The sequence below is a fragment of the Pecten maximus genome, chromosome 14, assembly GCF_902652985.1.
Source record: "Pecten maximus chromosome 14, xPecMax1.1, whole genome shotgun sequence".
Taxonomy (NCBI): Eukaryota; Metazoa; Mollusca; class Bivalvia; order Pectinida; family Pectinidae; genus Pecten; species Pecten maximus.
The window spans coordinates 1704367-1730146 of record NC_047028.1 but is presented as its reverse complement, the minus strand read 5'-3'; the positions used below and the strand labels follow the sequence as shown (position 1 = coordinate 1730146).

General features: G+C 36.6%; 1 protein-coding gene across 4 annotated transcripts; it reads left to right on the top strand.

Annotated features, from left to right (window-relative positions):
* The first annotated feature begins 25 nt into the window (after positions 1 to 25).
* Positions 26 to 21037, top strand: LOC117341954 (X-ray radiation resistance-associated protein 1-like). Of its 4 annotated transcripts, none has more exons than XR_004535719.1 (15): positions 26 to 136; positions 8771 to 8973; positions 10168 to 10312; positions 10677 to 10774; positions 11738 to 11883; positions 12523 to 12624; positions 13075 to 13433; positions 15753 to 15946; positions 17007 to 17225; positions 17559 to 17894; positions 18333 to 18507; positions 18755 to 18867; positions 19225 to 19395; positions 19748 to 20129; positions 20403 to 21037. XR_004535719.1 is itself a non-coding variant. In XM_033903843.1 (14 exons), the coding sequence occupies exons 1-14, from the start codon at positions 34 to 36 to the stop codon at positions 19871 to 19873; spliced, it is 2490 nt and encodes an 829-aa protein (XP_033759734.1). In that variant the 5' UTR covers positions 26 to 33; the 3' UTR covers positions 19874 to 21037. The 4 variants fall into 4 exon arrangements, 1 of the variants encoding a protein (XP_033759734.1); XR_004535718.1 differs by having other exon boundaries at positions 20208 to 21037; XR_004535717.1 differs by having other exon boundaries at positions 20169 to 21037.
* The last annotated feature ends 4743 nt before the right edge of the window (positions 21038 to 25780 follow it).

Below are 25780 nucleotides of genomic sequence, written 5' to 3'. Positions count from 1 at the left end.
TGAGATTTCGCGTTGCCGTAGCGATGTTTGAAAATGGCGGCCGCACCGTTCGTCAAGTATGATGACGGGGCCGTCCCCGATGGATTTGCAGCAAATTGCTTTCCTGTTCGGACATTACTGAGAAATACGGATGATGGTATGTTGAAATGATCCATGAATACAACAACTCACTTAAATTGTTCTGGGTATTGCCCCTACCAGTGTATTTCTCAAATACAAAGTCCACAAAGTTCGTCATCTTTTTCCAAAATAGAGACTGTTTTGTTGAATGATAAGATCTTCACGGTACTATTCACAATGGTTTTGCCTACATATAGTCAGTACATACGATTGTAAAATGTTTAAGTATAGACTAAGGTCACTTGAGAAAATTGATACGGTATGCACCTGTTTGATTTTGTTTGTAAAAAACCAGACTTGTACAGAGAATAATAATTCAACAATGTGTACTTACTGTAGTCTGTACAGTGCTGGTGCTGTACTGTACTCAGTAGACTAGTCACATCCTGCCAAGTCTGGTAGTGACTGCAGAACATTTCAAAATCCAGGCTGATTTTGTTTTGATGATCAAATTCACACCTGATTGTTATGACCTTCGGAAACATACTAATGTAACGGGAGTGCTACTGTGACTGCTAAGTTTAGTCTACTGTATAGGTCAAAACTTAGTTTTAGACTAACAGGTGACTTCTTCCAGGTTTTTCTCAGTTGTAAATGACAAGTAATAATACCTATATAATTCCCTAATACAGTTAATACTATATTTCACTGGATCAACCAGGATCACTACCTTTTTTATTTCAAGCCTGAAACAGAATGAATAAAATGTGAAAGTGTTCACCTTTATAATCCCAAGAACCTGTGCACATGCAACCATCACTCACCAGGCTGGACACACTCATTCTCACCAAATCAGCGCTAATACAGGAGGCCATTCCTCCCCAGTTTTGTTGGTAAAACTAAGCTACTAAGTGATACCTAACAAATCTTGTCTCCATCACACTAAGGACTCAAAAGTATACATGTTATAATTTTATGATATTTATTATTGTATCATGACATTAGATTAAACAATGCTTAATAAAGAGCAGTTATTGAGATTGGAATGATTGATCAATGATTCATGTATATGAACATTTTACAAATTACCAGTTTTGAGTTGTGGGTTAGTGAAACGGTCTCATACCCATAGAGAAACAGATTAAGTATTAAACAAACACAACAAAACCTAATTTAATTGGAACTTATGTGACTAAGTCTTGAAATCTATATCATGTCACTTACTATTATATATATAGTATACATGTACATATGCAAGGGGGCAGAGTGGTTAAGGTGTACCAACACTTTAACACTAGCCCTCCACCACTGGGTTGCGAGTTCGAAACCTACGTGGGGCAGTTGCCAGGTACTGACCGTAGGCCGGTGGTTTTTCTCCAAGTACTCTGGCTTTCCTCCACCTCCAAAACCTGGCATGTCCTTAAATGACCCTGGCTGTTAACACTGGGAGACACGAATGTACTAGTTTTTTCATATTTTCTACTAATTCTGAAATTTTCAGCAACGTATCTAATTATGAATTTTCATGGCTAATTTTCGACGGTCAAAGCTAGTTCTGTGAATCATATCCAATTTAACATGACCACCGTCTAATTCTATCGAGCTATCTAGAAATCATGAACTTTACACTATTTATTTCATGACTATCTAAAAGTTTCTTATTTCGACGAGATTTCCCCCGACAGTCTAGAAATGTCCGACAGGATCTATTTTTTTCTCCACTGACGCTAATTCTGCTCCTCGAATCTAGTATTGACGGAGCAATCCAGTTTTCGTGAAAATCGCCTAATATTAAACGTCATGACGAATATTGCGAGATTCGCCTCGGGCGGTTCTGTCGCGCGGCAATACCAGCACTGCCAGCCGTAGACTACTTTACCTGGACAGCAGCCATCCGTGACCATCGAGTCCCGCGGCTAGCCTCGACTTGGGAGCGCTCAGCCGTGAAGCGGTCCTACCATAATCACCTATACGGTGTCGGTACCAACTCGAATTAAGTGTTCAAGCTATAAATATGCGATACATACATGATAAGATACATACATAATGTATATCACATGATGTATATCTATATTTCTGATATCACATACGATACATTCACTTTTCTTGCAGATTGTTCCAGTTAAATTTTCATTAAATGTGCTGCATGTACATCAATATCATAAGACACCTGTAAAAATAAAAGTATTACATTCACAATGCGACGATTACATATTTATTGTTATTCAATTGAGGCAAATTTTGTATCAATAAACGATTAAGTTGCGTACTTACCGTACGTTTAAATCTGTTTTTACCCCAGAATCATATATATATACTGTTGTAAATTTTAAGCATAGGCAAACGTTAGCCAAGTTCCGTTGTAGTAATTTGAAATTGAAAATAGAGACAGGCCGGTATTCTCGTTCTCCCTTAGCATTACATGAGAGGAAATGTATTTTATGTCAGTCAGGATTAGTAGAAGACGAGCGCCATTTTTTAATTGACTGTAAGTTTTATTCAGATATTAGGCGAATTTTATTTAGTGAAGCAAGCAATTATTGTCCAAACTTTTTAGAATTAAACCCATATGAACAATTTCATTATCTTATGACAAGTGATGATCTTCAGCCTATTTTAGCTTATTCACTCTATCTGATGTATCGCAGAAGATCCTGTTTTACCTATATTTAACAGAACTTTTTACTATATTGTGTCTCATAAGTCTGGATGTGAATATAATTTTAATGCAACTTGTAAAGTTTTTATGACTTCTACTGTATTTTATATATCTGTAATATTGACACGTGAATAAAATAATTTGTATTGTATTGTATTGTATTAATAAAAGAAAGAATATTGTATCGAAAACCTCTTGTCATCCACTTCACAAGGACACCTGAACAGTTGTTGATTACATTAGGCCTGGGGCATTTCTAAATTGAACCTGCTGGTTGGCTTCCTGCCTTAGGCGAGAGCACAGGTAAATCCCCGCCCTCTTTTTGGGATGAACTATAAGCTGGTTCTGTATTTAACATGACAAGTATATTAGTCCTACAATATAAGACTTCGAATGTACAAACGTTATCTTTTACGTTTATTGTCGGGTATCAACATTTTTGTTATTTGCCGAACCTCTAAGTACATCTTCTTTTGAACAGATGCCTGCATCAGAGACCTATATATCAACTATATACGTCCCTGGTTATATATAGAGGAATATTGTAATTACCAATGGGTTAACACTATCCGAGCTCTAATATATACAAGCTTACTAATAAGAAAATTTGAAACTGTATGCATCACATCGATGAGAGTAGAGACTTGTGATATACAAGTCTCTGATGAGATATAGAAAAACAACTAAACCATAAATCCTATATAGTGTCTCCGATATTCTATAGATATTTCTTACTGAATATTGAACTGTTTTTTATTATCCATACATTTATAATGACGCCGAGGGTATAATATGTATGCATTTCATGTAACTTCTCTGTGCATATTTTGTTGTGTATAGTGTGACCAGTATAGTCATTATGAATCAAACATGAAATAGAAGATTTGTGAAAAAAAAAGATGTGTTGAACTATCATGTCTTACGTTTGACATAAAGAAAACAACTGTGTTATATAATAAAATCTTTCAATTCAATTCAATTCATTTATTACTTTAAACCTTACGGTTTATCAGTAGTATTATCAGCAAAGCGTTGTCGTTCCAAGCCGATGTTCTTAATTCAATTTGTGAAACACCTGATAATAATAATATGTTTATAATATGTACTTATGGGCCGTATGGCCTAAAGTCAATAAAGAATTTGAAAATTGATAAAACGTTTCGTGTTATTAAAGATATTCTTTCCTTATATATGATCAGTGATAATCCTATATAGCTTTATGGATTCGTACGTGCTAACTTCGGAATAACATATATTGATATCAGAGAATTTGAAATTGTGTTTTACAGCACGTTCTAGATATCGCCTGAATTAGCTGTTTTTGTTTTCACTCTTATCAGTTTCTATGTTTTCAATATGACTACACTATTGTATACTCCACACACCACTCATTCATTCGATATTACCGCTCAGAAATGTCATAACATCTGTATCGTCATTACATTGTATATCGATGCTGTCTATCTTTCGTTAAATTGCATTTTAAAAATAGTGAAGATAAAAAATTGTATGCTGTCATTTTCAGCATGCTTATAAGTCGTAAGGATTGAATTGAATAAACATTTCAAACAAAAACAAGACCGGTCTATAATCCTTTAATTAATTCGATCGCTGTATAGAAAACCAAGGTACCGCTACAAAAACTAAATTGTACGGGTTAATGCCGGGGGCTAAGATCTCGCAGCGGTTGCTATGACTACTCTGTGTGTCAAGCGACCGCGATCTACTACCTGTTCCCCTGTCGACACGGGTGACCAACTCAGACTTTTTATCTATGTCAGTGGCGTAGGAAGTCGGCAAAAAGTGGGGGGGGGGGGGGGGGCAATTTTTTTTTTTTTTTACGCACTAAACTAATCGTATGCCATCTCCGCAAAATTAGGCAATAATTATCATTTCAACATCCCATGATAATTTTGATAATTTATGTAGTACAAAATAAGTTATTTACGCAAATCAGGATATATATTATTTATGGCAAAACATGAATCACCAGGCCCGGCCAGGATTTTCGAAAGGGCGGGGGTCCAGTAATTTAGTAATAATGCGCGCGCCGTAGGCGCGAGCCGATTTTTTTTTGCTTTTTTTTTTTTTTTACGAGGGGTCTGAGGGGCCGCCCAGCGGGTCCAGGGCAGCGCCCTGATAGGGGGTTCAAGGGGGTCCAAGCCCCCCGCGGAAAATTAATATAGCACATTTTCAATAATTCGGGATCAGGAGCGGATCCAGGAGTTTCCTAAGGGGGTCCAGTAATTAAGTGATCATGCGAGCGCCATAGGCGCGAGCCAATATTTTCCCCCTTTTTGCGAGAGGTCTGGGGGCCCCAGGGTGGCGAAGCACCCCTGCGGATCTGCAATCGAAAGGGGGGGGGCAGTAATTTAGTGATAAAGCGAGCGCCGTAGGCGCGAGCCGATTTTTTTTCCTCGTACCTGTCGGTAATTAGTATCACTCTATTCACGTTAAAACCGCGCATTCTTATTCATGTTGTGTTTCTGTCTTGTTCTCATTATGAACTCAATTAACTTCACAAATTATCATCAACTTATTGAATCTATGTGATGAAGTTAAGCAAAATTTCGTATTAAGATATAAACATTGACTTACCAGGCTATTGCAGACGACCAACACACAGGTCTGAGGATTGATGTACTAGTATAAAAGTCGGAATGTTCCGGATGTACAAGATAAAGTTTTTATCGCTGCCTTCAAGAAAACATTATCGGTTCGAAAATATATAAATTCGTGTTAATTCCCCTTTTTTAGATTTTGGATGTCAAAAAGTGGGGGGGCAAAAAGATATGTTTGCCCCCCCCCCCCCCCCAATAAACTATGTTTTTAAAAGAACATGTAAAGTGAAAGCTGTTTTATGTATAGCGGGCATATGTGTCCTACAAACACCACACATCTGTCACGTCCCGGAGGTTCACAAACAAGTAGAAATTACAAACGTTAAATACCTTAAATAAAAGACCCGGATTTTACAACTTACCATCAGTCTATTTTTTTTTATGATTTTTACGTACCAGAAACCCCAAGCTATATATCTAAAAGTACGCTACACCAGCGAGAACTACCGAAGAAGTCCGATAATTATTAAACCCGTATTAACTTAACAATGTGACGCTTAATTAAGTATCATACGACTATTGACTAATTTGTGTGTAATCAACCCAGTTCTTGCGATCACTGCTTAATATGTAAATGTGTATGTAATTAATAACATGCATCTTTCAATGAGTCGTCTTTTCACGTAACGGTGTTACAAAGCCGATATCCGTGTTTACCCAATACAAGTGTTCATGATGTTAATTACCGTATTTGAGATTGATTAATTATGGTATCACGTACTGTATGTTTGTGCGTAAATTCTTGCTAATTACGAAATAGCAATATGTGTTCCTATAAAAGTTGCCGTCTGTAAAATAACTATAATAGATATTGTACGTTAAGTTGATAAAAGCAAAACCAGGCTATACTATAAAATCCTTTAATACTGTAAAGTTTAAAAAGGTCGTAGAGAAAAAGTAATGTACCATTATAAAAACAAAAGTTACACTTTGTAACACAGGTAAACACCCGGGGCTATGTCCTGGCAGCGGTCGCTATGACTACGCACAGTGTCAAGCAATAGTCTGTACAGCTGTCGACACGGGTGACTTGCCCCGACATTTTTTCTCCTCGTGGTGAAAAAATTGTCCGGATTATTGCGGGAAATTTACTAATGAAAAGTACGTTCCGTTTCCAAAATGGGCTTCCAGAATCGGAATCCGAATTTCCTGACTGGTGAGTACAAATAACGTTACGGAAATCCGTTCCCGTGCATTTCCGTCCGGACTGCGAGTTTTCCGGACTATCGGCGTCCGGATTATCGCGGGTCCACTGTACACTGAATGGTCAACAAATGATAAACGTTCTGCCTGATGAGAGTCGCCGAGCGATGTGTGCAACATCATAGGGATTCCATTAGTTCTATTTCTAAATAATAAGACAATTTAGGCAAACTTGCTATAGAAATGCAAGATATTTAAATATGTTTTCTTACATATTCCTTGTTGGAATCATGTATAAAGTAAAAATGTAATTTACCTAAATATACAAGCAAATAAAGGTTTTTTTTTTTTAACTTATTTTTTATTGCTTCAAATGTAGGCATGAGGATTGGGCAGAAGTTATACAACTTATTAAAGCCCCCTCCTCCAAACATTTTTACAACGATGTGACACAAAAAATGGACATTTACATTAATTTTACGATTGACAAATTAGAAAGGAAGACTAAAGAGAGAAAGTGAAAGGAATACAGATAATTATACAAAAATGAATTGATGTCTAACAAAAAAATTTGATTTACACACAATAACATAATATCTGCCTAGAACAAACTAACTACGTTTGCACGCTCCTTCATCTTATCATTGTCCTTTCATGCTCATTCCTTAATCGTTCTCCTTTTGATAATCAAGCTCCTGCTAGGTAATATAATATAGATTTACAACAGGGACATAAACCCTCAGTAATTGCATGTATGACATATAGATATTAGACCTCTCATTTTATGAATACTAGGGTTAATACAGTAATACTGTGGGATGCATTTTGAAAGAATAATTTTCATTTCAATATGTTAACATAAATAGATGATGGAACTCGTCTCCAATACTTTCGTTGCAAAAATCTCCTTTATATATATATTATACCACCTTCCTGTCATGATACGAATTTTTAAATTAGACGTATGAAATTTAGTTAAATGTAGTGTATTTATTTCCGATAATATTGTTAATTGTGGAAGAACGAATCGTCCGTATCATTTGAGTCGGTACCGACATCGTAAGTATAGGTGATTATGGTAGGACCGCTTCACGGCTGAGCGCTCCCAAGTCGAGGCTAGCCGCGGGACTCGATGGTCACGGATGGCTGCTGTCCAGGTAAAGTAGTCTACGGCTGGCAGTGCTGGTATTGCCGCGCGACAGAACCGCCCGAGGCGAATCTCGCAATATTCGTCATGACGTTTAATATTAGGCGATTTTCACGAAAACTGGATTGCTCCGTCAATACTAGATTCGAGGAGCAGAATTAGCGTCAGTGGAGAAAAAAATAGATCCTGTCGGACATTTCTAGACTGTCGGGGGAAATCTCGTCGAAATAAGAAACTTTTAGATAGTCATGAAATAAATAGTGTAAAGTTCATGATTTCTAGATAGCTCGATAGAATTAGACGGTGGTCATGTTAAATTGGACATGATTCACAGAACTAGCTTTGACCGTCGAAAATTAGCCATGAAAATTCATAATTAGATACGTTCCTGAAAAAATGGACAGGGTTGGGTTAAATTAGATCTTTTATGGTAAAATTGGTGAAAATTTCAGAATTAGTAGAAAATATGAAAAAACTAGTACATTCGTGTCTCCCAGTGTAATAGGACGTTAAACAAAAACAAACAAACAAATACATATGCATGTCATTACAGTGGTTATAAACAGACAATGGGAGGGTAGTTAATTCTTCATTTGTTATCCTCAATTACCTAAACATTAGTTTGAGATCATCTACAAATCCTAAGTTGCTGGTAGCAGGTTAGTGAACTGTTTTCTATACCTCTACACATCTGCAACTACAATTTTTTTTATATAGTTCTTATCAGGCATTTTAATTGTATAGAACTTTTTTTAATCAACATTTATACTAGAGGCGCTTGTGTAGAAAATAAAGGTAAACAGAACATACCTGTAATATAAAGGTAAACAGGACATACCTGTAAGATAAAACAGAACATACCTGTAAGATAAAGGTAAACAGAACATACCTGTAAGGTAAAGGTAAACAGAACATATCTGTAAGGTAAAGGTAAACAGGACATACCTGTAAGGTAAAGTAAACAGAACATACCTGTAATATAAAGGTAAACAGAACATACCTGTAATATAAAGGTAAACAGAACATACCTGTAATATAAAGGTAAACAGAACATACCTGTAATATAAAGGTAAACAGAACATACCTGTAAGATAAAGGTAAACAGGACATACCTGTAACTGCACCATTTTTTTATTTCAGGAAATGGAGCATGGCTGGTTGCTCAAAGGGCAGAGCAGAGACGTCGTTTCAAGGCAGTTCTCTGCACAAAGCCACGTACATATTCTAGGATCAAAGGAGAACGGAAAAGGGCAGAGAAACAGGGCACAATTTTAGCAACCCAGAGCTTCATTAATGATGATGAGGATTTGGAAGAACCCCCAGTTCTTGATGGATTTTTTTTGGTTAGGATTTGTAATATAATTTACTTTGAGTGAAATTTCTGTTAATAATGTGTAAATCCTTGCCTAGAAAAGTGGTATATTACACTAATCCACATTGAAACATGCAATTTTATAAGATTCTTTCATAAGTGGGTATTAAAGATATTTTGGTATTATACCCAAGAAGTCACAAAGCATGTAAAACTCCAGACTTTGATCATATTTTTCTCTCATATCTGGCTTTTTCTGTCACAATTTCCCCATCTTATGCATTGATTTAGTGATGGTGTGTACCGCAAGGGGAATTATTTATCGTGAAACAAGGGTTATAATATCAATACAAGGGTCGTGATACAGCAAAAACTTTGATATATTTTGATGACCCTTAGGAATTTTGTGAAAATAGTGCAATAAAGTTTCATACCATGTTTCCTGCTCCCATGGGCCCCTGATTAATTATAGGAAGCTGCTATTAAAACTGCCTATTAAATATCAGATATTATGTCAACTATTACAAGGAATTTGTCAAAGGTACCTTGTCATGGTTATACATAATGTACTTCAATATATTGTTACATAGCAAACTGATTTTCTTCTTTCTTTTTGTAAAAAATAATCATTGTTCATACTTAGCACATTTGTACCAGTGGGTTTTAAGTTTGTCACTGATGTTCCTGTGAGTTATTAAAGCTTTTGTATTGAAGACATTTTTGAAAATCAAGTTCTTGTCAAAGAGACAATTATACATATTTAACATGGAATAATCGTTATGTTAGATTGATTATTAGGTACAAAAATATCAAATACCAATTTGCAATTGTTTTGGGAATGAATTTTATTTCATGAACATCAAGTTGAATTGTGAAGCGAAGCAGTATAATTACATAGTGAATGTACATTTCAGTTGATAAGAAAAGGCTCCAATCATAATTGTGCTGTCCTCCTTATAAATGTGATTTAAGTTCAAAGTTACATTAGTGCAACTTTAAAGCATTTGTTTTAAAAAGGGAATGTGGAACAGTCTTTCTCACATCCATTATGTATATGGTAATTAGGTTGGATCATGTTCATGATAGACTCCATTTCATTGCAAGCAATCAAGACCAAACATCCAAGTTTTATCAAACTGGTATGTTGAATAAATTTTAAAGTGGAAAGTAAGCACTCTAAATTCCTAATGTGTGTAAAGGTAAGACTTTAAAGTGACTGTTTCAGATGAAGCACTGCTGTGTTGAAGACCCCGTAGATCTGTGTTCTGTAAACATTGCCGGGAAGGAGTTGACAGAATACAAGGAGGAGGACTTCCAACTATTTGACAATGTGGCGTATGTCAATGCAGCAGAAAATTATCTCCCCCTTGGTTAGTTTTTCCTCCTCAAGAAACAATTTTCAACCGATATGTCAATTGTATGTGTAACTACATATGTAAGATCTATATACATGTATATGATAAATCTAGATGCAGTTCCCCTGATTCCTGTACTCACAGAATTTCTGGAAATACTTAAATTTAATATTGTGAAACTCAATGTTTTTAGCAATACACATGAAAAGGACTGATGAAAATAAATTGTAGATTGATGACTGTATATAAAGATATGTAATACATTTATTTGCAATATATGTGAATATTTAATTAACTACATATACATATCTCATCATGATTGTCCGCAGAATTTTCATTAGAAGGACTGATTTTATGATTTTATTACATATGTTTACAGAGGCTTTTCGAGGATTTCCCATCATACGAGAACTTGAGGTCCCCCTGAATGCCATTAGAAATATCAAACTGAATCCTGGGGATTATCCCCATCTAGAGGTTGGTATTTGTTTTGACCATAAATAAAAGACATGTCGAATCCAAAGTGATATTCTTAATTAAATTATTTAATTTTACTTTTCACATACCTGGTACATGTATTCACTTAATAAATAATGTTAACGTTGTTACCAAAGTAGAAAGTTTTAACTGTATCTGTTACAGATTATTTCATGTCCGCCCCCACCGACCCCTCCATGTCCGCCCCCACCGACCCCCTCCATGTCCGCCCTCACCGACCCCCTCCATGTCCGCCCCCACCGACCCCCTCCATGTCCGCCCCCACCGACCCCCTCCATGTCCGCCCCCACCGACCCCCTCCATGTCCGCCCCCACCGACCCCTTCCATGTCCACCCTCACCGACCCCCTCCATGTCCGCCCCCACCGACCCCCTCCATGTCCGCCCTCACCGACCCCCTCCATGTCCACCCTCACCGACCCCCTCCATGTCCACCCCCACCGACCCCCTCCATGTCCGCCCCCACCGACCCCCTTCTTTTGATGATGTGTGTCTTTTACAGATTATTTCATGTCCACCCCCACCGACCCCCTCCATGTCCGCCCCCACCAACCCCCTCCTTTTGATGATGTGTGTCTTTTACAGATTATTTCATGTCCGCCCCCACCGACCCCCTCCATGTCCGCCCTCACCAACCCCCTCCTTTTGATGATGTGTGTCTTTTACAGATTATTTCATGTCCGCCCCCACCGACCCCCTCCATGTCCACCCCCACCGACCCCCTCCATGTCCACCCTCACCGACCCCCTCCATGTCCGCCCCCACCGACCCCCTCCATGTCCGCCCCCACCGACCCCCTCCATGTCCGCCCCCACCGACCCCCTCCATGTGATGATGTGTGTCTGTTACAGATTATTTCATGCCCGCCCCCACCGACCCCCTCCTTTTGATGATGTGTGTCTGAACAGTGATGATATAGATATTATACGGTTATTTTGTACAGATGGTGGACATGTCCTACAACAATCTGTCTCATGATGACGTCCTAGCCCTCGGCACGTTACCTTCACTGAAAGTGCTTCACCTGACAGGGAATCACTTCCGCTCCCTTCCTGTTGACCTGGCCATCCCCTACATCGACCCAAATAGGTCAGCATTAACTGCTTAACTTAGATACAAATATGTTCTCATCTCAACATAGACAAAGATGTGTTCTTATCTCAATATAGACCAAAATGTGTTCTCATATCAACTTAGCTGACAATGTGTTCTCATGAACTTGGACAAAAATATGTTCTCATCTCAACTTAGATAAAAATGTGTTTTTATATCAACTTAAACAAAAATGTGTTCTCATCTCAACTTAGCTGTCAATGTGTTTGCATATCAACTTAGACAAAACTGTGTTCTCATTATCAGTCTAGCCCGAAACTTGTTCTCATATCAATTCAACCGACAATGTACTTTCAGTTACCATCTTAGCCGGCAATGTGTTCTCATATCAATTATAAACAGTTTTTTTTTTATAAAACATTCATATGTTTTCAAGTTTCAGACTAAAAGAACTTTTTTTTTAAATTGTTGCTTATCAATTTGAAAGACAAATGTTCATCGAGATCTTTTGATTGAATAAGTGTTATTGAAACTGGTTGGCTTGATGTTGTGATTAGAAATCGGAGCAGGATATTATTATCAGTGTTTCAAATTATAATTATGTAGAAACCATTTTTGAATTATCAGAAGTAATTTTCATCTATATTTAGATATTGTTAAAATTTGTTCTTTCAGTAAACGACAAGTACCACGCTTCAAGAATTTAGAAATTTTGATGTTGGATGACAACAGGTTGTCCGATGTGCGTGTGTTTGCAGCTTTAGCTGGTTTGAACAGGTATTTACCAATGGATACTTGTTGGTTATATCAAACATCCATTTCTTTCCATTATTTTGAAAGTTTCTCTACAGTTTCAAGTTACCTACCGGTGAAATGGAGGGGGTGGGGGGGGGGGGGGGGGGGGGGGGGAGCTATATTTTTTTCATCTCTGTCCGTCTTGTACGTATGTACATAACACCAGAGAGTTTGTCAGTGCTAGTGGCTCCATTCCTTTAGAGATTTTGATCAAACTTCTCACAATGATTAAAAACCATAATGTTTTGGACAAGTTTGTGTTTCAGGGTTTTGGGTCAAGGTCACTTACTATTTTTAGCAGGGGTCGTTAGGGGACATGTTTCGCATGAGCTATACCCACTATGCTTGTTTGATTCAGCTTGTTTTATACAAATCTTATGAGAAATTCTTAATTGACTGAAGAAAGAATATAAAATTTACTTTTTCTTGCAGACTGAGACATTTGAATCTTGAGAAGAATGAAATATTTTATGTACCACAACTTAAATCTGTGGAGGGAACAATGGTGGTCAATGAGGATGAAAAAGCAGCAGAAAAATTAAGGAAATCTGCTGTGAAATCTGCTAGAAAATCAGCTCGAACTCCTCATTCAGGAAAGCAGACAGAACGAGAACCGGAGGTATCTGTGGTTGTTGGACAACCAGAAGGGGAAAAAACTGACATTTCTAAAATGGATACAACTTTGGCATCCGAGTCAATCTTAGCCCCAGCTAACACTCTGGATATCAGGTCAGAGGTCAAATCTATGGAGGACCCAGCTAGTAAAAAACCAGAAACAAGTAATGTGACAGGTGAGATAACAGTATTTTATCAAAATGAGTATGGGGAACTATTTGTTGTTTGGTATGGAGTATGGGGAACTATTTGTTGTTTGGTATGGAGTATGGGGAACTATTTGTTGTTTGGTATGGAGTATGGGGAACTATTTGTTGTTTGATATGGAGTATGGGGAACTATTTGTTGTTTGGTATGGAGTATGGGGAACTATTTGTTGTTTGTTATGGAGTATGGGGAACTATTTGTTGTTTGGTATGGAGTATGGGGAACTATTTGTTGTTTGGTATGGAGTATGTTGAACTATTTGTTTGGTATGGAGTATGGGGAACTATTTATTGTTTGGTATGGAGTATGGGGAACTATTTATTGTTTGGTATGGAGTATGGGGAACTATTTGTTGTTTGGTATGGAGTATGGGGAACTATTTGTTGTTTGGTATGGAGTATGTTGAACTATTTGTTTGGTATGGAGTATGGGGAACTATTTGTTGTTTGATATGGAGTATGGGGAACTATTTGTTGTTTGATATGGAGTAAGGGGGAACTGTTTTCTGTTTGGTATGGAGTATGGGGAACTATTTGTTGTTTGGTATGGAGTATGGGGAACTATTTGTTGTTTGGTATGGAGTATGGGGAACTATTTGTTGTTTGATATGGAGTATGGGGAACTATTTGTTGTTTGATATGGAGTATGGGGAACTATTTGTTGTTTGGTATGGAGTATGGGGAACTATTTGTTGTTTGATATTGAGTATGGGGAACTATTTGTTGTTTGATATGGAGTATGGGGAACTATTTGTTGTTTGGTATGGAGTATGGGGAACTATTTGTTGTTTGGTATGGAGTATGGGGAACTATTTGTTGTTTGATATGGAGTATGGGGCACTATTTGTTGTTTGGTATGGAGTATGTGGAACTATTTGTTGTTTGGTATGGAGTATGGGGAACTATTTGTTGTTTGATATGGAGTATGTGGAACTATTTGTTGTTTGGTATGGAGTATGGGGAACTATTTGTTGTTTGGTATGGAGTATGGGGAACTATTTGTTGTTTGATATGGAGTATGGGGAACTATTTGTTGTTTGATATGGAGTATGGGGAACTATTTGTTGTTTGGTATGGAGTATGGGGAACTATTTGTTGTTTGATATGGAGTATGGGGAACTATTTGTTGTTTGGTATGGAGTATGGGGAACTATTTGTTGTTTGGTATGGAGTATGGGGAACTATTTGTTGTTTGGTATGGAGTATGGGGAACTATTTGTTGTTTGATATGGAGTATGGGGAACTATTTGTTGTTTGATATGGAGTATGTTGAACTATTTGTTGTTTGATATGGAGTATGGGGTATTTTTGTTGTTTTATATGGAGTATGTTGAACTATTTGTTGTTTGGTAAGGAGTATGGGGAACTATTTGTTGTTTGGTATGGAGTATGGGGAACTATTTGTTGTTTGGTATGGAGTATGGGGAACTATTTGTTGTTTGATATGGAGTATGGGGAACTATTTGTTGTTTGATATGGAGTATGGGGAACTATTTGTTGTTTGGTATGGAGTATGGGGAACTATTTGTTGTTTGATATGGAGTATGGGGAACTATTTGTTGTTTGGTATGGAGTATGGGGAACTATTTGTTGTTTGGTATGGAGTATGGGGAACTATTTGTTGTTTGGTATGGAGTATGGGGAACTATTTGTTGTTTGGTATGGAGTATGGGGAACTATTTGTTGTTTGATATGGAGTATGGGGAACTATTTGTTGTTTGATATGGAGTATGGGGAACTATTTGTTGTTTGGTATGTAGTATTGAGAACTATTTGTTGTTTGATATGGAGTATGGGGAACTATTTGTTGTTTGATATGGAGTATGGGGAACTATTTGTTGTTTGATATGGAGTATGGGGAACTATTTGTTGTTTGATATGGAGTATGTTGAACTATTTGTTGTTTGATATGGAGTATGGGGTATTTTTGTTGTTTTATATGGAGTATGTTGAACTATTTGTTGTTTGGTAAGGAGTATGTTGAACTATTTGTTGTTTTATATTGAGTATGTTGAACTATTTGTTGTTTGGTATGGAGTATGGGGAACTATATATGTATTTATATTTTATCTGGCATATATTCATATATTCTAACTGGTATATTAATTATTTTAGCTGGTATATAATCTATCTGGAACATTTTTAACTGGTATATTAATTATTTTAGCTGGTATATATTTTATTTTGAATATATTTTATCTGGTATAAATCTTAATTTTAATATTTTGTCACAAATGATTTTAGATAATTTTTAAAACCATTCTGTATCTTTATGTTGTAACCAATCAGAGCTGCTCGAGACAGAGTTCAGTGGAACAATGGGAGACTTGTCGGCTAGAATAAAGGATCTGGACTTCACTGTCGCGTCACCACACATCATAGATACAGCCAGAGGTGATGTGCCACAAACCCTCAAAGATGAGAAAGTACCATCATTTCCACCGTTCCCCGAACTACGCTACCTCAACCTAGCTAGGAACACTGTGAGTATATAACATATAATCCAGGTCATACTACAGGTAATACTACAGGTGTACTGAACCTAGCTAGGAACACTGTGAGTATATAACATATCATAATCCAGGTAATACTACAGGTAATACTACAGGTGTACTGTGAGTATATAACATATCATAATCCAGGTAATACTACAGGTAATACTACAGGTAATACTACAGGTGTACTATGTGGTACATCTGTGTTTTACCTGGGCAATATAACATATCATAATCCAGGTAATACTAAAGGTGTACTGTGTGGTACGTCTGGGTTTTACCTGGGAAATATAACATATCATAATCCAGGTAATACTACAGGTGTACTGTGTGGTACGTCTGGGTTTTACCTGGGAAATATAACATATCATAATCCAGGTAATACTACAGGTAATACTACAGGTGTACTCAACCTAGCTAGGAACACTGTGAGTATATAACATATCATAATGCAGGTAATACTACAGGTGTACTATGTGGTACGTCTGTGTTTACCTGGGAAATATAACATATCATAATCCAGGTAATACTACAGGTGTACTGTGTGGTACGTCTGTGTTTACCTGGGAAATATAACATATCATAATCCAGGTAATACTACAGGTGTACTGTGAGTATATAACATATCATAATTTAGGTAATACTACAGAATACTACAGGTGTACTGTGTGGTACGACTGTGTTTTACGTGGAAAATTCTTTGTTAGCCATCAACTAATATAACTTGCAAACTTGTAAATATTGATCCTGGCAGGAATGTATTATTGAAACAAGTTACTATCCTTTTGATATAAAAATGTAAATCATTAGTTTCATGCAAATTCTAATGTCATGGCACAAGTAAAAGAAATTACCAGTTCTTGAATGTTTTATTTAAGTCAGTTTCTTTTGTTAGCAAAGCAAGAAGATTGAATGAGCTCCAGCTCATTTTGAGGAATAGAAAGTCATCTTCTTTGTGTAATATTTCTTGATTATTAATTAATATTGTGAGTTGATGTTAGACTCTGTTAGAGATGTGTTTCACTGTTTTTGTTGATGTTTTAATCAGATAGCTGAGGAGGAAGCCCTACTGGCGGTGGCAGCATGGCCGATGTTGATGGAGCTGATAATCCACTCTAATCCACTAACCACCACCAAGAGTGGTGATCCACCACTTCTCTCCCGCTTCCTACATGACAGACTCGGAATCAAACTTATCCGCAAAAAACAGAGCGACAACAGCTTTATTAAACCTAAAGTGGAAATCACACAAAAGAAATCACGCAAGGTATGTATCTCCAGTTGTAGTATACCTTGGGTGTGTTAGGAAGAATCAGGCTAATTAGAGCGTTGTAGGATTGTAATCTATCCGTAGGACAACCTATCAGGGCAGATTTTGTTAACTTTAATAACTGGACCTATATTTTCTAGGTAAATGTTGAAATTTCCATTAGCCCTGGCTATTAACCTTGTAACCCAGACAGACACAATTATTTAAACTCTTCAACAACCTAAATTGTTATTTACATAATATTCACTTTACATGATAGCAAAAAAAAAAATGAAAGCCAAATATATATATAGTATGATTGTATTAAAATAAATTGTTTTGTTTTTTAAGGTGACCACTATTGTACCAAAGATCCCTAAAATTCCTCTGGAGGAACGTCTGATGTTGGAGGCCCCTAAACCGCCCCCAGGACCTAAACCTGACCAGACTAGAACAGGCCACAGCCAGGTAGTCAATGCCCTCGACCTTCACAATAAACCCCTGTCACCTATCCCAGGAACCCCAGATTACAGCCGACCATTTTCTGCAGGAACAGAGAAAAAATCCGAGGGAACCAAAGAGGACGTGAACGAGACAAAGAACGCCTGGGAGGACGAGAGTCACCCTGTAGTTGAGGAGGGAGTAGTGGAGGAGGAGAGAGGAGGATCAGCTTTCTTCATGACACAGGTCATTGTGTGTTCCCTCTCAGTTTAATACAAACATCACACTATTACTCATTGGGTTTTAATTTATTCATGCTTTATCAAACAGTAAGAATTACTTATAAAAGCTGTGAAATGTTGTAAAGTGTGTACCAAGGAAATATGTTATGATAAAAAACTTTTCAGAATCTAATTTCAGTTTTATTTAATTTCATATTAAGCAATAAGTATATTCCTTATTCAAATCGTAACACAAATTATAGAAGTAAATATCAGTATCTAGATATGATTTCATGTATTGGATAACACACATTATAGGAGTAAATGTCAGTATCTAGATATGATTTCATGTATTGGATAATACAGGAACTACGCCTTTTACATTGTGTAACTGTTGCCAGAAAAATAGACACTTTTATTGAGGAGATTACTTAACCCAAACAATATCGGCTTGATTATCTAGGTGGATGAACAGGAAGGAGAGACCTCCAAGAAGGAAACAACAAAGAAAGAGAAAAAGGAAAAGAAACAGAAAAAGAAACACAAGGAGAAGACGAAGGAGAAGGCAGAGGACCGGTACAAAGGTTACGAGATCCTACTGGACTGTGAGGACGACCCAGAATTTGTAGCACCAAAAGGTTTGCTGTTTTATTTCTCTGTCCTTTATGGACGTCGTGGTTTGTGAAATTCCAATTAGGCTATGATACACCAAAATTAGAGACTTATAACAAAGTTAATATATCGTGATTGTTTACCCCAAACTGTAAGTTTTTATACTGGAACTATAGCTATATAACAAACCAATATTCTGACCCCTAAGGCTTTTATATATAAATAATTCATTAAATATAAATTCTATATGATCAATATTTACTGTTTTTGTAGATATGCAAGGTAATGTCCGGGCCTTGAAATACGCCCTGAACCATGAGTTGGTGTATCGCGACTCAGCAGCTCACCTCGACCGAGTCACCCGCCATATTGAACCATATAAGAAGGTAAATCAATTATCTGTATACTTAGAAAAGCAATTAATGTTCTATGTCTCCTCAACTGATGTAACTTTGAATTTTGGAACTTCAGAAAACTTTGATTTTTTGGTATTCTGATGAATTTTTTCTAATAAAATCTAGATGCTATTTTTTTTTTTTTTTCCTTTTTTAATTGAAGACTGGTTAAAAGAAAGATCTGGTTGGGAAATAACTGCCAATGTCTTTTGGACTTAAAATGATTTGATTTGATCATTCTGTGAATTCATATCTGTATGTGAATAAGTCATTGAAGTATATGTATATATCAATGTTACACTGTTGTCACGGAGACTTGTAGACTACAGTAACTTCCTGTTTGTACAGTGGACACTGCCGGAATTGACACCTCGCCGTACCAAACAGGAGGAAATCAGTGAAACCCTGGACTTTGTCAGGACACGCCCCACAGTAGAGGAATCCAACCTGGGCGAGGTACTCAAAACTCGACGTAAACCACCCAGCGACTTGGCCGACGCTCAGAAACTGCTAGGGGAGGTAATATTGACTTGATTGTTTACACTGTAGTGGATAATTTAGTATTCTAATAAAACAGTTATTAAGTTGAATGATAAGTTGTCTTTGTCCTTCTTATCTCATTCCTTAGAGTATTTCATGTACTTTAAATGTGAAATGTAGAAGATTAATTCAATGAAAATATGTTTAAGTATGAATGCTTCACATTTTTTAATTGATGTGGATGTATTTAAATCAGACTTGTTTTCAGTATCTTTCAAAACACAAGTATTTTCAAATATTTTTTTCAAATAACAGTGAAGTTTGATATCTATTGAAAATGTGGTCCATTTTGAGACAGAATTTAACGAGACAACTTTGTCATCTTTTTCAGATTCAACGTCGATACAATGCAGTACGAGTCAATTCTATGAAAGAAGCTAAAGAGGCGAGAACAATGATCAGCGGCCTTCATGATGTTCCAGGCTTAAAGAAGGATGCACATGTCACTATATCTTAGCCCATGTACCATAACAGTTCTCATCGTCTCTTACACTATTACTGTTTGTGAGATCATGAACCATGCAATATTACTAAAACAAGTTTGTTCTGTTTGTCAAAACACATCCGTACTGAACTCACAGGATTTGTGGCAGTGTGCATAATTGTCAAAAAGAGTGGTTTACTCTGAACGTGTTGCAGCATGTGTGATTTCTATCATTCTCTAATGATCGTTGTGAATCTGTATGCTGTGGTTCCTCTTATAGTTGATGTAGGTCCACCACTTTACCGGTACGTCAGTGTACAGGATGTAGGTCCACCACTTTACCGGTACGTCAGTGTACAGGATGTAGGTCCACCACTTTACCGGTACGTCAGTGTACAGGATGTAGGTCCACCACTTTACCGGTACGTCAGTGTACAGGATGTAGGTCCACCACTTTACCGGTACGTCAGTGTACAGGATGTAGGTCCACCACTTTACCGGTACGTCAGTGTACAGGATGTAGGTCCACCACTTTACCGGTACGTCAGTGTACAGGATGTAGGTCCACCACTTTACCGGTACGTCAGTGTACAACTTTAAAGCTAAAACCTTAACAAGTCATTATATATGATTTAATGTTTCTCTGGGAGTATATCAATGTAGAGTCTGATAAAAAACCTCCAAACTAATTAAAATCATATTGTCCATTTGACAGTCCGTTTTCACTAATTTGTTAGATGTTACACATGATACTGAATAGAAATGTGGAATTAGATTTTAATAAGATTTTACATCCTTGCACCACATCTGGAATCAGTTCTTAGAATTCCTGTTAGTATATAGTGTTAAAGAAATGTTTGTGGAAACTCTTGTGCATACAAATGAGTTTGCCACAAAGTTGCAGCAAAACTGATTTGTTTTTCCAAAACTCAGTTTTCCTAGCGACAAACTACTACAAACTTCTGATTACACTTTCTGGAAAGAAGATTTGTTTGTGGCCAGTTTGTAGAAAGCTTGTTGTCAACTTTTCGTACCTCCGATAGATATCCCTGTATCACATGGAATAGTGTTATAATATGTTTATAGTGCTGTGTTGGAGGTATAAGGTGTTTTAATACTGCCAACAATAAATATTAGGATGAGTGAGGTACAGTGTGAGATAGGTGCTTAAAACCTTCCAGAGTAAATATTAAGTGATTATTATTTATTAATACATACAGTAAAAGCTGGCACTGTCTTAGAAAAAGAATTGTCTTAGGAAGAGAATGTCTTCAGGAAAAGAATGTCATATGAATAGAATGTCTGAGGATGAAACTGTCTCAGGAAGAGAATCAATACCTTAGGAAGATAATATAATGTCTAAGGAAAAGAAAGTCGTAGGAGAATGTCTTAGGAAGACAATCAATGTTTAAGAAAAGGATGTCTTACGAAGAGAATTAATGTCTTAGGAAGACAATGTCTTTGGAAGAAACTGTCTCTGGAAGAGAATCAATGTCTTAGGAAGATAATATAATGTCTTAGGAAAAGAAAATCTTAGGAGAATGACTTATGAAGATAATATAATGTCTTAGGAAAAGAAAGTCTTAGGAGAATGACTTAGGAAGAGAATTAATGTCTTCAGAAAAGAAATGCCTTAGGAAAAGAAATGCCTTAGGAAAGGAAATGTCTTAAGAAAGGAAATGTCATTAGAATGCGAGAATTTAATTACCACTGTCTTCCAACCTACCTGTAAGTTATTCTGTGTTAATGGCACAAAAATTCAAATTATTACAAGTGAATTCTTAAATTATACAGCTTAATGCCAAAAAACACATAGGTTTTGAATTGTGAGTACATCAGCATTACTTGTGATAAAGGTTTGAGATCCAAGTAATACCAGAATATACTAGGTAGATTTATATAAATAACTTAATTCCTGCTTTTATATCAATTGCATACAAGTATTTTTTATGCAGATCTTCTGTAATTCTATATTGATACATACATGTAAGTAAGTGGATATATTGATTCATACATATATGTAAGTAACTGGATATATTGTAACTGGGTAGCCAAAAAGACATTTCAAGGATACTTTTTATTTAAATATTTTTTATACCTCAAACTACCAGCTTGGTGAAACAAATTTATTGTAAATTAAACTTCCTTACTACATAATTATGATACAACAGTATAAAGACACTATGTTTTGGTACCTATCTCAGCATTCAATAAACACAATTATCTGGCAAATATTGCTTTTCAAACTTTATTGAAAAATATGCATTAATTTATTTTTGATATACGTGTCTGGAGTTTGAAGCTAGATGATACGTGTGGAGAATTGTTGTGACTAGATGGTGGCTTTAGGGATTTTTTTCCAGTATAAAATGTTTAACAAATCAGTTATACAAATGACTTGTTCCATCTTGTAGTGTATCTGCTGATTTGTAAATGATGTTGTACATGTGTAATATATAACTATATTGATTCTCATAATTGTACTCTATTTTTTCATGATAGATGTAATATTGTATGTTTTGTAAATCTATTACCAATACATCATACATACAATATAAATGGCTTCGTTTGTCTGTCTGGGATCAAAGTCATGGTAACAAGTCCGTCATAGTCGGTACGGGTACCACTAGGGAGGGTGTAGGAGATGTACTGAATGTCTCGTGTTACCATCATTACCTGTACTACCAAATCTACGCGGCAATACTCCACACCTAGTTATAATCTTGTCATATCTATTTTTGTTCAGTGTAATTAACAACACATTTAATTCCGTGGTCATGTTATAAGCCCGCCTGGTTTTGTATTAAGAGGTAACTGTGTTGCCTCCCTGGACTTGATACAGTATAAATACGGTAATAGAACCATGATGGGTCTTCCTTGACTTGTTACAGTATAAATAAGGTAATAGAACCATGATGCGTCTTCCTTGACTTGTTACAGTATAAATACGGTAATAGAACCATGATGCGTCTTCCTTGACTTGTTACAGTATAAATACGGTAATAGAACCATGATGCGTCTTCCTTGACTTGTTACAGTATAAATACGGTAATAGAACCATGATGCGTCTTCCTTGACTTGTTACAGTATAAATACGGTAATAGAACCATGATGCGTCTTCCTTGACTTGTTACAGTATAAATACGGTAATAGAACCATGATGCGTCTTCCTTGACTTGTTACAGTATAAATACGGTAATAGAACCATGATGCGTCTTCCTTGACTTGTTACAGTATGAATCGGTAATAGAACCATGATGCGTCTTCCTTGACTTGTTACAGTATGAATCGGTAATAGAACCATGATGCGTCTTCCTTGACTTGTTACAGTATAAATACGGTAATAGAACCATGATGCGTCTTCCTTGACTTGTTACAGTATAAATAGGTAATAGAACCATGATGCGTCTTCCTTGACTTGTTACAGTATAAATACGGTAATAGAACCATGATGCGTCTTCCTTGACTTGTTACAGTATAAATAGGTAATAGAACCATGATGCGTCTTCCTTGACTTGTTACAGTATAAATACGGTAATAGAACCATGATGCGTCTTCCTTGACTTGTTACAGTATAAATAGGTAATAGAACCATGATGCGTCTTCCTTGACTTGTTACAGTATAAATACGGTAATAGAACCATGATGCGTCTTCCTTGACTTGTTACAGTATAAATACGGTAATAGAACCATGATGCGTCTTCCTTGACTTGTTACAGTATAAATAGGTAATAGAACCATGATGCGTCTTCCTTGACTTGTTACAGTATAAATACGGTAATAGAACCATGATGCGTCTTCCTTGACTTGTTACAGTATAAATACGGTAATAGAACCATGATGCGTCTTCCTTGACTTGTTACAGTATAAATACGGTAATAGAACCATGATGCGTCTTCCTTGACTTGTTACAGTATAAATACGGTAATAGAACCATGATGCGTCTTCCTTGACTTGTTACAGTATAAATACGGTAATAGAACCATGATGCGTCTTCCTTGACTTGTTACAGTATGAATCGGTAATAGAACCATGATGCGTCTTCCTTGACTTGTTACAGTATGAATCGGTAATAGAACCATGATGCGTCTTCCTTGACTTGTTACAGTATAAATACGGTAATAGAACCATGATGCGTCTTCCTTGACTTGTTACAGTATAAATAGGTAATAGAACCATGATGCGTCTTCCTTGACTTGTTACAGTATAAATACGGTAATAGAACCATGATGCGTCTTCCTTGACTTGTTACAGTATGAATCGGTAATAGAACCATGATGCGTCTTCCTTGACTTGTTACAGTATGAATCGGTAATAGAACCATGATGCGTCTTCCTTGACTTGTTACAGTATAAATACGGTAATAGAACCATGATGCGTCTTCCTTGACTTGTTACAGTATAAATAGGTAATAGAACCATGATGCGTCTTCCTTGACTTGTTACAGTATAAATACGGTAATAGAACCATGATGCGTCTTCCTTGACTTGTTACAGTATAAATAGGTAATAGAACCATGATGCGTCTTCCTTGACTTGTTACAGTATAAATACGGTAATAGAACCATGATGCGTCTTCCTTGACTTGTTACAGTATAAATACGGTAATAGAACCATGATGCGTTTCCCTTGACTCAGAAGTATTACCGTTACCACTACAAACTGAACTGTAAAATAGAGGATGCTGTAAATGCTAACTTGTTTAAGGTATTCTCATACTTCTCTTTAAACTAGATCAATGACCACCATAATCATGTGTAGCATGTGATGATGATGTGATGCTGTGATGAGACTTAATCTGTTCTGGGGTGCATGAACTAATTTGTAGTCACAAGCTTTTCGTACATGGATAGATGGACGTATGAGAGTTTGTCAGAAGATTAAGAAGATGTATCGGAAGAAGCTGTACAGCATGTTTACCCCATTACTAAGATACGTTACTAGATGGTTATACAGGTTGGAGATCTGCAACTGATGTCATGGTGTATCATAGCCTTCTTGATTATTCCCAAGGGAAACAAATCTGTGCTAAGCAATAATTACCAGCTGAAATATTCTATATAAGCCCTGATGCCAACTCATTTGAAGTAATTTGCATCATACTTTACCAAAATGTGAAGTTTGATCAAAATATGTTTTAATAACAATGAAGACAAATATATATTATATAAATAGTAACAGTGACCATGTCCTTGACCTTGGCACCCTGAAATGCTAACTCGTTTAAGGTATTCTCATACTTGACTGTTGCATGAAGTTTGATCAAAACCTGTGAATTAAGTCACAAGACAGATGACAGATATTTAATATATGTAGTAACACCTAGTGACCCTGTCCTTGACCTTGGCACCCTAAAATAGGAATTTGTTTGAGGTATTCTCATACTTGACCATTGAGTGTTCTAGTTTTATCAAAATCTGTGAATATGAAGTCGCTAGAGTGATGACTTATATAGACACACAATCAAACAGAACTCTATATATCCCCTTATGACCTTCAAATGTGGACCAAGGTCAAACATTTATATGAATTCAATATTCTTTAAACTTACTCTTTCCTGCTTCACCACTATCACAATCCAGCTACCTAGCTAAAATTGGTCACCGTAAAATTCTGTGCTATTTTAATCTTAAAAGTGTTCACAAGGAAAATTTAATGCACAATGCATGGCACACAATGCACGACGACAGACAAAAGGGCCATTGGAATAGGTCGCCATGAGTCTTTGACCTTAAAATGGTAGTATAGTACTACAGTATCATGTCCAGTACGGTACACCGAGAGTCAACCCACTACGAGGGGCTCCCAATACTCTACCAACATTAACACAGCCATACCGGAGCAATGTGTGCCTTTGTACTGTTGATAAGTTTGGTTGCTAGCTACGGTAGCGCAACAGCAGAAATTTTTTGGTGAAAAATTAAAACCACCGCCAGCCATT

Bases quoted from the DNA above. Each gene is read 5' to 3' on its own strand.
- LOC117341954 (XM_033903843.1), top strand. From the start codon at position 34: ATGGCGGCCGCACCGTTCGTCAAGTATGATGACGGGGCCGTCCCCGAT. The intron at 12,625-13,074 runs GTATTTACCAAT...TTTTTCTTGCAG, and splicing joins GCTTTAGCTGGTTTGAACAG to ACTGAGACATTTGAATCTTG. The intron at 17,895-18,332 runs GTCATTGTGTGT...TTGATTATCTAG, and splicing joins CAGCTTTCTTCATGACACAG to GTGGATGAACAGGAAGGAGA.